This window comes from Aplidium turbinatum, chromosome 13 (assembly GCF_918807975.1).
Source record: "Aplidium turbinatum chromosome 13, kaAplTurb1.1, whole genome shotgun sequence".
In the NCBI taxonomy this organism is placed as follows: Eukaryota; Metazoa; Chordata; class Ascidiacea; order Aplousobranchia; family Polyclinidae; genus Aplidium; species Aplidium turbinatum.
The window spans coordinates 11,632,620-11,649,952 of record NC_137484.1 but is presented as its reverse complement, the minus strand read 5'-3'; the positions used below and the strand labels follow the sequence as shown (position 1 = coordinate 11,649,952).

At 37.6% G+C, this 17,333-nt stretch overlaps 1 protein-coding gene across 2 annotated transcripts; it reads right to left on the bottom strand.

The window, feature by feature from the left end:
- Positions 1–7,098: 7,098 nt before the first annotated feature.
- On the bottom strand, positions 7,099–16,976 carry LOC145782047 (uncharacterized). 2 transcript variants are annotated; one of them, XM_082593778.1, is made up of 6 exons: positions 16,826–16,976; positions 16,659–16,751; positions 16,059–16,137; positions 10,713–10,809; positions 10,246–10,323; positions 7,099–10,071 (listed from the first exon to the last, which is right to left on the bottom strand). In XM_082593778.1, the coding sequence occupies exons 1-6, from the start codon at positions 16,905–16,907 to the stop codon at positions 9,976–9,978; spliced, it is 525 nt and encodes a 174-aa protein (XP_082449904.1). In that variant the 5' UTR covers positions 16,908–16,976; the 3' UTR covers positions 7,099–9,975. The 2 variants fall into 2 exon arrangements, with proteins under 2 accessions (XP_082449904.1, XP_082449905.1); XM_082593779.1 differs by having other exon boundaries at positions 16,668–16,751.
- Between the last annotated feature and the right edge of the window lie 357 nt (positions 16,977–17,333).

Below are 17,333 nucleotides of genomic sequence, written 5' to 3'. Positions count from 1 at the left end.
AGACTTTCAATTACTTCATCAAGAAGAATAGGAAATTCGTCATTTAAGATAGGCAGAAAATTCGCCACAGCCCAAGCTGACACTTTTCCATTCAATTGCTTGCCAATTGTTCCAGAAAACGATTCTGGACCACTTGTTGAACCATCTAATTCTTGAAATATATGCCTTTAGAGGGAGCTCATTGAGATGCAGCAAGCACACCACCCATTACAATGGACGCCCAAGCTTTTTTTCAAGGAAAGTAATGAAACCAGATTTTTTTCCTTGTCATAGTTGCTGTTCCGTCTGTCCCAATGATGTTTAGCTTGCTTTCCATTGCTGTGCCTTCAATTGCACCATACACGGCTTGAGCAATTTGTTGACCAGTTCCATTTTCTGGTGTGATATGCGTGATGTAAAATTCAAAGGGTTCACCGACAACTACATAGTGCTCTTCAATGATTCTGGTTCGATGATAGTTGCTCCCTTGTTTCACACTATTAATGGTGGCCTCCTTTCGCCCATCAACAATAAAGTCCATCCAAAATATCGAACTGCGATTCTTCTTCCTTCTGAATTTCTTCTCTGTACTTTTGTCGTTCTCTCCTTAATTTACTTCGGTCAATAACTTGTGATTTATCAATGTCAGTTACTATACCAAATGCTTTGAGAGTGGCAGTAGCAATAGCAGCACCTGTTCTATCCGTCATTAACAATGCGGTTTTGTAGCCAAGCGCCACTGTACGCATTTACACCATACTAAGCATAAAATATCAACTGAATATACAAAAATCGATCAAATTTGAAGTAAATTTACGACTAAAATTACATTATTGCAAAAATGACCACTTTGTAGTGCTTTTAGTAAAAATACTTTTCTTAAAGGTAATATAAACTTGTACCTTCTGATAATTTTGAGCCATCAACCGACTTTCTATCGTCTGTGGTTAATGAGATATTAATTTTTTTTATAAAATTGGGGTTTTTCGAACTTTAGGGGGGTGTGCCTGCACCCCCTGGGGGACACCGACCCAAAATTGTGTTTGAAGGTGTTTTTGGGGTAAACTCCGAATTTTAATAAACTAGAATTTTTGATTTGAAAGAAAAAAAATTTTTCACTCCACCCTACTGGTCATGCTAAGCTCACCAGAAGAGAATTTACAGCACTACAAACGGTCAGAAAGTTTTCAATTTAATTTGGGAAAGGTGTTTGGGCCTAGGTCAAACATTTGCTGATTGCTGCAATCTGAAAAACGGTTTTAGTCTAATTTTTAGTGCAGAAATAGGGATAGCAATCTTCTTACCTGTGCCATTTCAGTTTTTGAGTTTGAACAAATATTAGTCTGTTTATTTTGAAATTCGTGTTTCAGGTAATATTCGTGGTTATGGAAATCACTATATACTAGACTAAATTTTTTAATTTTTCTGTTTGGTCGTAGAAGTGGCTATTTTACCACCAGAAATCTGAAGTGGGCCCGTACCCAGAGGGGGGCCCGATACTTTGCCATCTGACGGCTGAAATGGCTGTTTTAACCTCTGATGGCAATTTCTTTAGATCTGATTATATTCAGATCTTGATAATGTTTGAAGTCGCGGGGAATTTTTTAAATCCGGGCCCTTTAAATATTCCGGGCCCGGGTCCAAAAGTACCACCTAGACCCCCCTGTCAACGCCCCTGACTATTTCTGCGCTACAAATTAGACCAAAATCGCTTTTCAGATTTAAACAATCAGCAAATGTTTGACCTATTCCCAAAAACCTTTTGCAAATCAAATTGAAAACTTTCTGACCGTCTGCACTTCAGAACTTTGCTGTAAATTCTCTTCTGGTGAGCCTGGAATGACCAGTGAAGCATCAACGGAATCGGGAAGTAATACTTTAGCGCCATGTGACAAACAAAAGTTCAAAAAAGCAACCGCTAGATGGAAATATTAAGTTTTGCGGTTAGGAAAATTTTAAGATTGCCCAAGACAACCAACCATTCTAGTAAATAAACTTCAACTTTAAAGTTATCTTGATCTTATTGTTCTTCAAGATCAACATCACACAAAAGATGATCTTAGATCAAGATCAATATCACCAAAATAAAAGTGATCTTGACCATCAAGATCACCAGTAGCCTAATCTTCAAGATCATGCCCATCTCTGCCAATTCGTCGAATGATTGGTCTAGAAAATTTCTTCGCAGCATAATTATTACCGTATTTATTAATTACTATTTGTTTGCATCAAACATGAATGTCTATATTTAAGTTACACTAAAAAAGAAAAACTCAAAAATAAAGGCATTACAGTCTCCCATTTCTGTATTTTTATAACTTACAGCAACATTTTCAAATTACAATTATCGTTGAAATAGTAGGCTACAAGGCCGGTAGGCTATAGATCTATTAATTTAGCTTAGAACAGTAGCTAAGCCGATCACATAATAAGCACTGTAACAATTTGGAAAAAAAATCTGATCTGTTTAAGGCAGGGGTGGGGAACCTTTTTAGTATTGCGGGCCACTAAAAATTTCAAAATTTTATTTACAGATAAAAATGCAGCGAAGACAGTTAGTAGACAATGATTTATTTCACTTTCACAGCTAGTGGGATGGCTGAAAGTTTTTATTTTTGGTGAGTCGTGTGATGTCTGCTGACACGGAAGATGTTGCAACTCTTAACTGCATCTCCACGTTTTTATCAGTCAGTCTGGAGCGAAGCCGACTTTTTGTTAGATCCAATTTGGAAACAAAACTGCTCGCAACGGTAGGTGCTTCTAAACAGAGACACATATTTCAAAGCATGTTTCCGCATAACTGGAAAATCATCAATATTTATGTAGCGTTGATAAAAGTTGAGCAGTGAAATTTTTTGGTACATTGTTATCAACGTACCTTCACTCTGGAGCTCTACTGTTTCATGTTAGAAGTTACTAGGAATATCAGTTGCAACCACATTGAAAGGAGAGGCAAAAATATCTAACTCCATTTCTTTACTTGTTATGTCCACAAATCTTGCATTAAATGTCTCCATAAGATTGACACATTCACCTACATGGGCATATTTGGCTGTTGTAGAAGGCCTTTGCTCTTGCAAGGTAGGGAAATGTGCGGTGTTATTGTTTTCAAGTTGTACTTTCCACAGATGGAGTTTAGCTTCAAATGATTTCACTTTTTCAAACAAGGAGTTTAAAAGTTGACTCGGTCCCTGCAACTTGACGTTGAGCTCTGAGAGGTGCTTGCTAATGTCAACCATAAGCGCTAGGTCACACAACCATTGGCTATCAGTGAGTTCAACGACATGGTTTTCCTGATTATTCATAGAAGGCCATTCGCAATATACCGAGAATGTAAAGCCTACTCGGGCCACATGGAACAGTCACGCGGGCCGCATTTGGCCCGCGGACCGCAGGTACCCCACCCCTGGTTTAAGGCAATAAATAAAACGTTTACCTGGTACACATTGATATTCCAATTTCAGATATTTATGAGTATTGGTGCATAAATCTCCTGTAAGGGTAAGGGGCGTTCCAAGATTATTTTCATTTACTTCGACGATGCATTGGTTTTTACCAAGGCAGTGGGATGAAATTCTCTCAAAAGTTTTAGTCGATGTGCATAACTTTTGTTCTTCAAGCTGTGTTCCTCTTACACAAAGGAAGTTGCGCTCAGTGCGACCATAAACGGCCAGCACAATATAAACTGATGCCCCAGGGTTACATTGAATTATTGCACGGCCACCATCGCAAGCCAGTTTACTTCCACCGCTTGGCAGCAGTACAGGAACATCTAAAACAGAACTTCTCTACTTAAGTCTCAGGACAGTAACAACAAGAGCTTGCGTTCTACTGTAGTTCATGAGTCTTCTCGCGTGTTAGCCTAGCTCATAAAGTGTTGTGACTGTGCCAAATCTTAAACTGATTGTCTTGTATTAGTATCATGTAGCCTACTGTACGTTATAGCCTATAACGTCAGCGTTTTGTCACTTCTACCTTTTTCTAGACCTGGTTTGGTTTTGAATCTTCATCCTCGGACTGACAAAGCCTTGATAGGTTTTTCCTGGTAGTTTCGCATAGGCTACTTGTAGAGGCTCTTGACGCAGGGCCGGTTACCGAGATTGGCAGAGTGAAGTTTTCCGATTGTTGAAGTGTTGTTGCCGGGGAATTATTCCATTCACTAGGTGTCGTTGAATAGAGAGCATTCCTTAGAATGCGTTGCTCAAGCGCACATCCCGAGAGTCGGACCAGGGCCGCTTGATCTTGAAGCTTTTTCGTTCACGAAGTCACACGCCAACTGAGCTATCGGGGCGGACGGCTGCTATGTTTCATGTTTGGCGTGTGTTGTTTTGAGTTGGGATGGTCAAAAATAAAAACAACTGAACTAAAATCATTGGACTCAAGTTGTTAAGTGAAAAGAAAAGCCAGCAACCAGTCAAACACATAAACATCTTTGCATCAAATTTTTTTAAAAGCATAGCCTAGCCTAGCCTACTCGGCGATACGAAGTTCTCTGTTAGTTTATTTTCGCTCCGTTAGTTCAGTTGGTTTTCGCGTGACTTTTTGAACGAAGAAGCTTTAAGATCAAGCGGCGCTGGTTCGACTCTCGGGGTGTGCGCTTGAGCAACGCATTCTAAGGACTGCTCTCCATTCAGCAGCACCTAGTGGATGGAATAATTCCCCGGCAACAACACTTCAACTATCGAAAACTTCATTCTGTCAATTTCGGTAACCCGTTCTGCCGCCTGCATCAAAAAGCCTCTGCAAGTAGGCTATGCGAAAGTACCACAATAACGTACGGTATCTAGACTTTTTCAGTCAGAGGATAAAGATTCAAAACCAACCGAACCTAGGCTACTGCTAGAAAATTCATTAGGCAAAATTTGTTTCTACAACAAATAAAGGATACTTTTGGATAGAATTTGGTCAAAAATATTGTCTTAAAAAAAATAGACACCAGCAAACTTGATTTCAAAACAATGTAAAACAAACTTAAAAATGCAGAAAAGTTGGTTTTATTAAGTGACTCACAAACACATGTGGACTATTGCCGACGGCGTAAGTTTGTGGTGTTCATACCACATTATATTGACACGACTACGCATAACAAAGCAATTTAAACAAGACAGCACACTTTATTACACTATGTTTACCTTGTTTTACAGATCGCTTCCATATCTTCTTACTTTCTAGAGATGGAAAAATCAGGCTTGCCATCAGTAAGCCCACAATATATAAGTGTAGTTTCATTTCACTTGCTCTAAATTAATAGCCTATGCTTCAAGGCAAGTGTACAATAGAGTAGCAGATTGATGCAGTCAGTGAATAAATTATTATTTTCTTTCTGGTGGGCTGCAGCCCCATGGCACGAGCCGCCACTGCAAACTAGTGCTTTCGTTTTATTACTGGGTAGCCTAAATGCGTATAAGACTGTTTATGCCAGTGTAAGCTATTTGTAGGCATTAATTCGTTTATTCTTTGACCGCGAAAGCGTTTTGGAAGCTTAATTCTAGCGGTTAGGTAGATGCATCGCCTACTTGTAGGCTACTGCAGGCTGTAGGCCTACATTACTACTGAACTAAACCTTCTCACGCAAATTTACATTAGCCTATGTAGTTTTTAGATATTGAGAATGTATTATTGTCTGTATCCTGCATGCTACAGTTGCCTGTTCCGTCTTGAGTTGACTCTGAACAGAAAGCTGTTGAGAATGTAAAAAAAGGTTGAATTACTGCCTGGGTGCCTATTCACTATCATCCTCATTAAGTTCCTTCCTCTCGTCCAGGGTTGGAGGCAATGAGACGCCAAGCTTCTCTGTTGTAAAATTTTTCTACTGCAGTTTTGTAGTTAAGTCCTGACCAGTCTTCCACATCGTTAGTCCAAATTTTTGGTGGTCTGCCCCTATTTCGTTTGCCGTTCATTTTTCCTTCTAGTAGTTGTCTTTGAACAGAATTATTGCGAATCATGTGGCCAAAATATTTCAATTTTCTTGACTTAATTGTTTCTAGAACTTCCATATTGGTTTGTATTCTGGATAGTACATGTTTGTTTGTGATTTTATTCACTATAGTAGACGTTTAATCTAGCTAAGTTTAATTAGACAGAAAGTTATTGCAAAAGCACCCTGACAATGTTCCATGAAACAATCAAATCTAGAGCTTACCTTCAGTAGGCTATACGGAACCTTCAGAAACAGTTTTTGGCCCATTGCTATAAGTTTACTGCCTACATTTGTACAATCCATGTGTTACGAGTGAGGGTTGACAAGGGGGTACGATTGAACTAGGGATCATTTTGAGGGCTCGGAACATTTCCACATACGGTAACCAGAAAACATAGTCTTTCAAGTCCTATTGTAGTCTTGGACTAACGTCCTTGTCTGGACACACAGGGCTTATCATTGTTATCCGGTCCAGATTATCTTTTTAATACCTGCGTACTACGTTAACATCTCCAAAAGCTTGAAATGCTAGGCTTACAACTTACAATGCCGCACACGCAAAACCAAGCTTGGGCGAACTCCAAAGTTGAAAACGATGCTTTTTCTCAAAATGTACGTTTTTCATATAAAAGTTATTTTGTCAACTGATACAGTACTACTGTCTTTGTTCTTACACTTATGCTACCTTTGTTGCCGAGCCGAGAAATGAAACTGCATCTAAAAAACCTTCTAGCTTAACGTACGAGTTAAGAATGAACAGAAGAAAGTCCGGTTTTTGAAAATCTTTTTTTTCTTCATACCCGGAGGCGATTGGTAAATTACGTTCAGGTTCAACTCGTTGACCTGCCTAGTTAAACTCCAGTCCATACCGCATGCAAATATACTGCATACGATTACGAAGATATTGGCAACATCAATGCAAATAAATTATCATGCTTGTGCCAGTTGTGGCGCAGATCAAGTGGGCTATAGCGACAGGGCAGCATAATTAAATAACATGATAATATTGATATACGTTCTTCTGATGCAAACTAAGCTGAATTACAAGATGTATAAAATGATAATCTACTTTTATTTTGACATTTTGTCAACTACCCGACCTAGCCCCCTGAAGAATGTATATCATGCTATTTAACTACATGACTGGTGAACAGCCTCATTCAATTTTTAGGGTAGCATAATGTTATATTACCAAAACGTGATCTGCAAATGCGAATGCTGTATTTTACATGTCAACTCACAACTTGGTTTCCACGACATACAGCAGACACGAATACAATTGCAGTACAAGAACAGTATTACAACACAGTGTTAACAACATTGCGTGTAGTGACACGATAATTAATTATTGTATTCGTCACTTGCACATAACTAGGGGGAACTGTGTTCCGAAAGCTCGTGTAAAACCGCCAATTTTCAGAGAAACCGCAGCATTAGGCTGAAAAAGAATGTCCAATCGCCACTTGTGAAATGATTAACCATCATACTGCTAAAAGCGAAACTCAATCTATTGTGAATCAGATATACCAACAAGCTCTGCTGTGTGCTCATGTGGTTCAATGCATTACGTGTAATGTTACAAGTAATCCAATAAAAAACTAGTAGACTACGATAACGTAAAAAAATATAGCAAGGCTACAAAATAGAAAAAATAAATACAAAAACTTTGCCCAACTGATTTCTCCAAAAAGAATTAATACGAGTGAAAACAAACGTCTTGTGTGTAAACAAATGCTACTTACAATTGAATAGCCTACATGAAATTAAATGGTTATAGGCAAATTGTTCGTAAGCAACTGTTCGTAAGCAATATTGTTCGTAAAACAATTGTTCGTAAACTGTTTTTTCGTAAAATGAAATCAGTAAAACAATTCTTCGTAAAGCATTTCTTCGTATACATCAAATTTTAACCGCACGCACGAAAAAATGCATTAGAAATAATTGTTTTACGAAGAATTAATTTTACGAACAATATTGTTTTACGAACAATTGCTTACAAACAATTTGTCGGACACCAAATTAAATAGGGCCCAACTAATTTGTTTTCTAAACTTTGCTTTTTGTGTTTTGCCCATTCCTTTCAATGTTTTCTAAATGATGCTTGGAAAAAAACTGCCAAAATTTTTTAGAGTTTAAACATGAAAAATGCTTCCTCAATATTTCCATTGATTTTAAAAACGGCCAATTCCAGCAATTAGGCTTCAACTTTTTAGAATTTTACCACAGAGTCTTCACCGATTGAAATTTTCAAGCACAATATTTTTTCCGGTATGTCTAAGCATATAATCGTTATCGAAATTCCACCATAACAGCAAATGATCGAAATATTTAAAACACATTTGTGGGAATTGGGCCTTTCTTGATTTCACGTAAGTTATTCAATTACTAACAAGACGTTTGTTATTCACACGTATTGATCATAATAATAATTATAGTACTTTTCCAATACACAGAGCAACTACTTTCAGTTTGTTTTTTATTTCTGACCATCACAATTTGGAAAAACAATATATACCAAACATAGCAGAGGTCTAGAAAAAAGGTAGAAGCGACAAAACGCGGACGTTATAAGATGCCTGATACCAAAGCAGAAAATTCAGTTTAAAATATGGCACGGTCGCAACACCTTAATAGATTTTTTTTGTGCAGAAGAGAGGAAAAAAATAGCTAGTAATTTTTTTTTGTTTTAACAATTTAAATAAGTAAAAAAAAACAAGACAAAAAGACAGTTGCTATGTTGATCGGCCTTGGTGGGTAGCAACCAACCTAACTTGGACAGGAAAATCCGTCATTTTTAATGCAAAAAGTTTAACTGCAAGTAAGGTTAAAACTATTAGGCTTGATCAATTAAATTGCAATGATTAGAACATTACGAAAGCCACAATAGTTCGCTACTTGAAGTGATCGCAGAATGAAAACAGCTGCGTTATGTAAATGAGAAAAAGGCGAGTGAAGCCAGTACGTTTTAAATGTTGTCACTTTGTAAAACACGAAAGACTCTTAAATTCATTCAGAGTAAGCGCGAATGCAGAGAATTCCATGCTAAGCTCTTATACAGTGACGAAAGAATTTTTCAACCTATTTTTAAAGGCCTACTAAATGAAATTTTCAAACGGGAATTAAGCATTAAAATGCGTAAACTGAACACTCAAGAATACATTTTATAAAAAAATGACTGAAAACAAAATGTTTTCAATGGCGCTGGCAAGGCGCAAAGTCCAATGTTTCATTTAGTTTTTGGAAAATGACCAAAAAGTGAAAACGCTGCTCGAGAATACGTCACCAGCGACCAGCAGTAGCAATATCAAAAGTATTTTCGCGCGTTGGGTTGGAAAGTACAGACGTGTTGCGTTCCAAGAATTTTCACATTGATTCAATGCCTGGACTCGTTAAATCCATGTAAAAAATGCTGATTACTCCACGCCTGCTGAATTGTCTAGCTGAAATCGTTTCACATGAGTTCACATGCCTATGTGGAGTTTGCCTTCAAAAACTTGTTAGTTACATTGTCATTTTACTTTAATTGAAGGCCTGAATACGTTGAATCTACGTAAAAGAGACTGATTTACTGTTTGAAGAACAAGATTTGTCATTTGAAACTCTGGTTAATGAGAAAATACATACAATTAAATCGCACGCAGTAAAAACTATTGCCCGATCAGCTGATAGCTAGTCGCTGGTGACGTAGACTGTATAATCGCACGCTTCGCTGCTCACGCCCATTCCCGTTTTGAAAGCTCTGACAAAAGCACTGGCGGAATGGTGATCAGACCGCATGGGGCCAATTTTTTTTCAAAATCGTTTTATGGCAGCATGTTAAACACAAAGAACGTGTATAATCGCTAAGTCGGGTTTTTCATTTAGTATGACTTTGTTATCATGCAATTCACGTCAAAACGTGTTATCATTAAACATATCATTCACTTTTTCGTTTACTTGCAACGTTAACTTAGCGTTGAAACTACAAAACTAACTATTTCTTTGGCTACATGCAATTATCAGTACTAGGAAACAAACAACATCAGCCAAAGCTTCAGCGGTGGTTTAGTTGGTTCAAATGAGATTCAGCAACCGGGTCATTCTGTCCTCGGCAGAGTGAGGAGAGGTGGATTCGATTCCATTGTCTGGATGACAATGTAAGCAAAGAAGACGAGCAGCAAAGCCAAGACAATCTGAAACAAAACGGATCATGAGCAAATGAAATGGTCTGTCAACCAGCAATGAACCAATCGTTTCTATTGCTGAATTGCTGAGTGTGTTCCAAGATAGCACTCAAACTATTTTAGCAACTCGGCTAAGTTTGATTTAGAACCATAAAGTCACACGCTTGAATCAGCAGTCAGCACCTGAACCCAAATAGGAATCCATCTTTTACTTGGTCCAACCGTTTTATTGCTTGTTGCTCCTGCGGATGCGTTAACTCGCTGCAAAAATGCACAAAATGTTCGCTAAAGTTACGTTCGAACGATGTTGTTTATTGTGCATCGATATTGAGATCCGACTGTCAACTCAGGTTGCTAAACCCATCTTGTTTGCATTGATGGATTAAAAGTAGGCAAACCATTGAATCAATATAAAAATGGAAAATTCTGCTGGGTAGGAAATGAGTTTAACAAAATGTTCTAAAATGATAAATAATTCTCAAATTTAACCCTGGTCAGCATTCCTATGCATCTTATGCAGAAAAAAATGGGACACTATACGTGTGGCTTGTTTACGAAGACATGTAACCGTACAGTAAATCACAGCTTTCACAAACATGATAGGTAATCGACAGTTAAGTTGATGCAGATTTCTTTTCTTTCCAGATTACCTTCAATGTATTGTCTTGACCCTCAACAGCAGCATGAGGTTTGTACGACGTGGAAGCAGCTTGTGGCCGGAGAGGGCGCCGTCGGGTGGCGCTCGAACTGTTGGAATGACAAAAAGATTGTTTTAATTCAGCCAGCAAATCAGACAACGCCTGCTGACATCGCATCAATGTAAAAAAAAAATTTCTTTATTACTTTTCTGGGTGGAAAAAGAAGCAATCTACGTAAATGGCGATACGTATATGCCAGCTCGTGAACGTTGTAAAAAGCATAAAAATTTTACTCCGCTTATCAACGTGTCGTGCTTAAATTATACAGTATCAAATTTAGGCGATTAGGCTTTAAAAATGGATCTATATTTTGTTCTTTCTGTGAGTCGGCTATTGAGTAAACTAGCTTACTAAAACAGCACTAGCAGTAGAGTATTATTAGGACAATATCAAAAAGTCGTACATGTTCATAAAAATCTTCAAACACAAAAATATTTTTCCAGAACCAAAAACACTTTAACAAACAAAATGTCACACAAAACAACTAAACAAACAGTAACACAAATCCTCAGTGACAAGTTCAAACAGACCACAGTGACATAAACTTGAGTGCAACAAGCAACATAAAAGAAGCATGCCAGAGTGAAAACAGAAACGCCCACAAACAACCATGTCAGTGTCAAAGCGGTTTGCATGCATTCGATGCAAACAAGGATCAGGTTGACATCGAAATTGTGCTGAAAGTGTAACTACGTCCATTCTCAATCCATACCATATCAAACGGGCACGATCTGTAAAGCCTTGCACAGGAGAAAAGCAGGATCCCATTTTTTTCTCCGGATCTTGAGCCATTTTTTCATCAAATGACGTCGGAAAGATAAATGATTGGGATGGCTGAGCAAGTTCAGTTTTTTCAAAATTTTCTGCCACATATGATTTTGAAAAAAGAGAATGGGAATGTCTCCGGGAAGCAGAATCAATGTCATTATTTTCATCATCACGTGTCGTGTTCATGACTTTTTTCCTTGCCATGATTTCCAAATCACCCACAATACGCATCATAGTTTCTCCATGATGTTGGCACGATGGATCTGATATTGGTGTAACTTTGTTTCTGAATCCATCACTGTTGGGTTCAAAATCTTGTTCGCTGTCAATAAATAGTCCCGAGTTGAAAATATTGTGGGCAGACAAAACAGGTGATGATGATACACATTCGTCTGGTGCCAATCCGCTCTTCCAAGATGAATCATAAAGCAAGTTGCCTAAAGTTGAACTTCCTGCATGGAGCAATGGGGTATTTGGTTGTTGTTTAGGCACACCAATCGGAGTTGACTGATTTGATTTTCTCCATGGCACACCGTCCAGATAATCCATAAAAGCAGCAGTTGAGTTAGACAGAAAAGTGGGACTAAAAAATACGAAAAACACAAGCATAACACTGTCACCAAACATAGCCTTTCAAGTTTTCAAGCGCGTGACGCCAGAGAGAAAGCTCTCGGCGCTACACAAACAACAGAGTATAGTATACAGTATAATAACAGTGTATACAACAAACAGCTATATATGTATTGGATGGTTCAAAATGATCAACTTTTGAAATGTTTACGGGCTGCCTACTAAAACCGTCTAAGTGCTGAAAAAACACCTTGTGTGAAATATTTATTTATTTTAACAACAGCAATGTTTGCTTGAAATTTCTTTATTTGTACTGGGACCCACCAGGCATCCCCATTAGTCACAAAAATAACTTAAACATACAGAAGCTTTGTGAAGCTGGGAATACATGTCACTTCAAAAAGTTTGTATCTAGAATTGATAACACAATGCTCCAGATTCAGCCTTGTTGCATTGGCCATACATGATTGTAACTGTGTCCAACCATATTGGAAAGTTTTTATACCACATTGTAAGCAGATTTAATTCCTACATTGAGTAGCTTAAATATAAAAAGGCTAAATGAGACAAAAATAGCTATTAGTGCAGTTAGTAGTTTACAAGACCGGTTAATTTTGAAATCTCTACCACTACTACTACTACTGTCTACTATTACACTATTGCATTATTAACTTAGTCCAATTACAATTATCGAGTGATGAACATCTTTGTTACTGTTTGTGGTGGGACTATATTTCATGTGGAACCAGTAATAAAAAAAGATACAGTGTGTTCTTTCTTTCATAAAAAAAAGTCCAAATAAACCACCCAGCATGTCCACAATAATAAAATAATTACAACAACACACAGCAGCTAAAAGACCTGGGCGGCTTGAACAAAGAAACAAAACTGAGGAGGAAAACTATTGATAGTTTATATGAGAAACAGTTCAATGCTGCTTCACTATATGCTACAAAATGGCCTCAACAAACGTAATATATTTGCTTGTCACAAACTATTTCTAGAGTAGTGCTTCCCAAACGGGGAGACCGGGGTATTACGAACCACGGGGTATTATGAACCAGGCCATTTTCTGGAAAACTGTTGGAAATCCTAAGATTTCATTTGCATATTTTAGTCACAGAATCACCATGCTTTTTTTGGTACCATCATTTTTGGTCAGCACTTCTTTGTTCTCAGTAGAACCGGAAAAATGTAGTTTTAGAGGTCAAAAGTAAATTCAGTTTTCCATTTTGGTAGGCCTGGCATGGTTAGTACAGGGACTCTAGAAATCTAGATTTTTATTCAGGGATAGGTTATATGTATGAAAGACTGATGCAATCTGATTTTAAGATTTATGTTGATTTCGTTTTGTTAGGCAATAGCTTGAATAAGAACACTCTAGCCGGGGTATTATGAACCAGATGGTTTCTACCGCAAAAGTGAAAATTCACTTTCAAAAAGCCCCCATCTGGTGATGTGGAAATATGTAGAAACTAGCCAAATTCAGCAGGTTCTCCCTTATCCCACCTACACAGAGCAGACAACCAGAACATTTGGCTCAATCCGATTTGAATGCCACTTCAACACTGAACATGAAGTTAACTGATTAAGTAAACCGAACATTAACCAATGTGACTAAGTGAACTGTTGTGATTTCATAATCTGCATGTCTTTAAAAAATGTAAAAATAAATTTTGTGTGCTAGCTTTCTTTACCAGTGGTTGGTCATGAGTTTTTTGTCTGAATCCATTGCTAAGTTTTTGCATGCAACCACACAACCATTGTTGTTAGGAGACCAGTTGTGTAGATTACTATGCAAGTGAAGACTTGCTGACTGCATTGGAACCTCATAACTTCAGCTTTTCCTATTCAAATAATGCAAATAGTCAGACCTGAAAGGCAAAAACTTCCTAAAAATCTTCTTAACCCCACTCTACTAATTTCCGGGTTGACAATCACTGCTTTGAAGCATTTTATGGAAAGTTGTTTATATTGGTGCATAATGCCCCGGCAAGGTTCATAATACCCCAGGCCATTTTTTCATGAAAAACTGTAATAATTCAAATTTTGGAGAAGTTAGTGAATTGTGCTTGTGATATGTTATATAAATTTCATAATTCTACATCAATTAGGGGGCGAATGAGAGCATCCCGAATTTTTGTGGTTCATATTGCCCCGGTCTCCCTATAGGTCGAGACCAAGACATGGGTTGCAAAGTTTCAAAATATGGATCGTTTAGAGACAATCTAAGCCTGTCAAAATGGGGGTGTTGTAAATTGATTTAAAAATAAACCTTGTTCTTCTATTAATTTGCTTTACTCCCAACATTGACTGGATGATTGCATCATGCATATTTCTATAGCATCATGCATATTTCATCAAAATCAATCATTGGTTCATTAGCAGTTTTGCTGCATTCAAGTCAGTTTCTTTAACAAAGTACGGTAAATGTGAACTATATTGAAACTTCACAATTCAAGGTTTCTATTTTTTTAATTTGGAGTTCATTTTTATTTGCGATCCTAGTGCTTTGAAGCCGCAATGTGAGCTGTGCTATGAAATGTTGTCAAACGAAGTCAAAGACACAATCATATGAAGACGAAGCACCCGGAGCATAAGAAAAACGAGCGTATTAGTTCAAATTTTAAGAAGCAGCATTAAAGCTAAGCAGGTTTGACTCAGCAATGAATCCAGTGTCTCTAAGTACGTAGTCTCTAAGCAAGTTGAGCAAAAGTGGACCATCTCTAACTGGTTGTCTGTGCCCTGTCTACAGCAGGCATCATCATATGCCGTCTCGGAGCTAAAGGCTGGCTGTCATTTGCTTTTACACGCAAAGTTCCTCTGCTATTCATAGCTGATAGCAGTCATAGGATTGAAAAAAATAGTAGAGTACTAGAAGACTACTGAAATTTCCTGTACAGATGGTCTGTGTCTTGGTCGCAAGATGTTCACAAAACTCAGATTTGGGTCGTGCTTAAAAAACTTTGGGAACCTCTGCTCTAGAGCAGAGGTCACCAAACTTTTTTCTCTGAGGGCCGGAATGCTGCGAGATTAACAGCTGCGGACCGGATGCAAATTGCGAAAAGATATAGAACTATTTAGAATCTCCATTGACTTGAATTGAGCACAATAAATAACAAAGTCAGCGGTGGAATAGCAAAGTTGTGATGAAAATCAAAAGGTTGCTGGAAAAGTTATCCCCTGCTGTGATACACTACAGGGCATCGTGCTCTTGAAAAAACATTACATCTTTCCAAATTTGGCCTATGCTGTCCCCATTTGTGGTGGCCTAATGATAAAAACAGAACACCAACATGTAGGCTGCCTGGTGGTGCTGCCATGTAGCTCAACAGCAACGTCAGTCCTTTACAAAAAGTTTGGTAAGTTTTTTCCTTAACAGTTCTAGTGCAGCTGTTATTTTCGCAGCACGTGGCGGGCCGGATGAAATCAGTTTGCGGGCCGGTTCTGGCCCGCGGGCCGTAGTTTGGTGACCCCTGCTCTAGAGGATGGTCACTGTCAAAAAGAATGTGGAAAGAACATGTGAAAGATGAGGCATAAAAGATTAGACTGAAGCAGGAAGATGTGATTGACAGAATGAGATAGAAAACAGCATTGAAAACAATCACCGAAAGTAAAGAATCGACTCCCCCCATTGGTGGAGTGGTGGGGTCGAAACAAAACTTGGATGATGAATGATGATAGTTGCAGGAATGTGGAAAGCACAAGGTGTGAAATATAGATGCCATAAAGTGCACTTAAAATTTTGTCATCTGTTTGATCATCAACACATAAAATTTACAGCGTACGCCCGTACGGTAATAGGAATGTTTGACAATATTATTATTGAATTTAAAAAATATTGTATGAAAACTTGTCAAGTTAAATTGCACGGTCATATTGGTGTAAAATTTTGTTTCAAGTAGAATCACGCCAATAAGCAAAACATGAACACAATAAAAAGATTAGTGTTTTTTGCACCTTTCACTTGATTGTTTGTCTCCTTTCTGTATGGGCATTTGCCGGGTTGAATAAATCGCTTCAGAGGACTTTTTTAAATCTTTGGAAAAAGAAAGAGTTATCAAGTCATGCTTTAAAAATGCTGGTTCAATTTCAATCAGATATTTCATCGTAAATAGCTCAGTAACAGAAACTTTAGGCTAGAAAAAAATTAACATTCCATAACTCCTTGTTTAAATTTCATTGTTTTATAAAAAAAATCTTGAAGAATTGCAGACAATGTGATAGATATGGAGAAAACTGCAGCGTTTCATGTTTACATTACTAGCAACAAAAACAATAGGTTTGCACCATAAAATTGCCTACTGGTAGAAGAATTCAGTTTATACTCACATGTAGTATGCATATGGTTGGCAAGTTTAGAAACTTTTTGTGACACTGACATAGGCTAGGCTACCGAGTACCGTAACCAATCAGAACACAAACTAGCAACTGAAAAACAGTGCAACTAGCATAAGGGAACCTTCAACAGGCCTTGTGACTTGTGAATACCATGACTTCGCAAAATAATTTGCACGTCTGTCCAACTTAGGAGTCTAACTAAATTCAACAATAATTTACCTTTACCACCTTGCTGTGTAGGTATGGTGGCTTGAAAATCTCCAGATTCTAGAAGTTTGGCTAGCTTTCGCAAATACACTCTTCTTGTAGAAGCTGCAAGTAGTATTAGGTATTTTAAACTATAATCACATAGCCTAAGTTGGCAACACAAATTTTCACATACTTACGTACAACAGGTCCAATTGATATTCCTAAACTTTTGAAACGAACAGCAATTTCTGAATTAGAAAGTTTGTCAAGTTGAGACATTGCAAAAGCAGTCTTTACTGTGAGTGGGATTTAAAAGACCAAAAAAAATGACTTTTAAATTGCTATATAACCTATCAGTATCTGCAAAACAACCTGATAATAAATTATAACAAACGGTAATGAGATGTTGCAAAGCAGAGTCTTTCAATTACATACAGTAAACAAACAAAGATATTAACTATATTGAAGTTAGCTGTTGGTATCAACAGTGATAAGCAAAAGTAAACACTAAACAGTAAACAGCCATATAATATCAGTGAGGTTAGATAAAAAGACACACAAAAACAATATCATGTTGTTGCAGTTTGTAAAAGTTTTGCTTTAGTCCAAACTCTGATGACTATTGTTATATTTGAAATTATATTTCGTTTTCTTTGTGTATTTGTATCCTATGGACCAATTCTACTTGTGTCTGAAACAAAATCC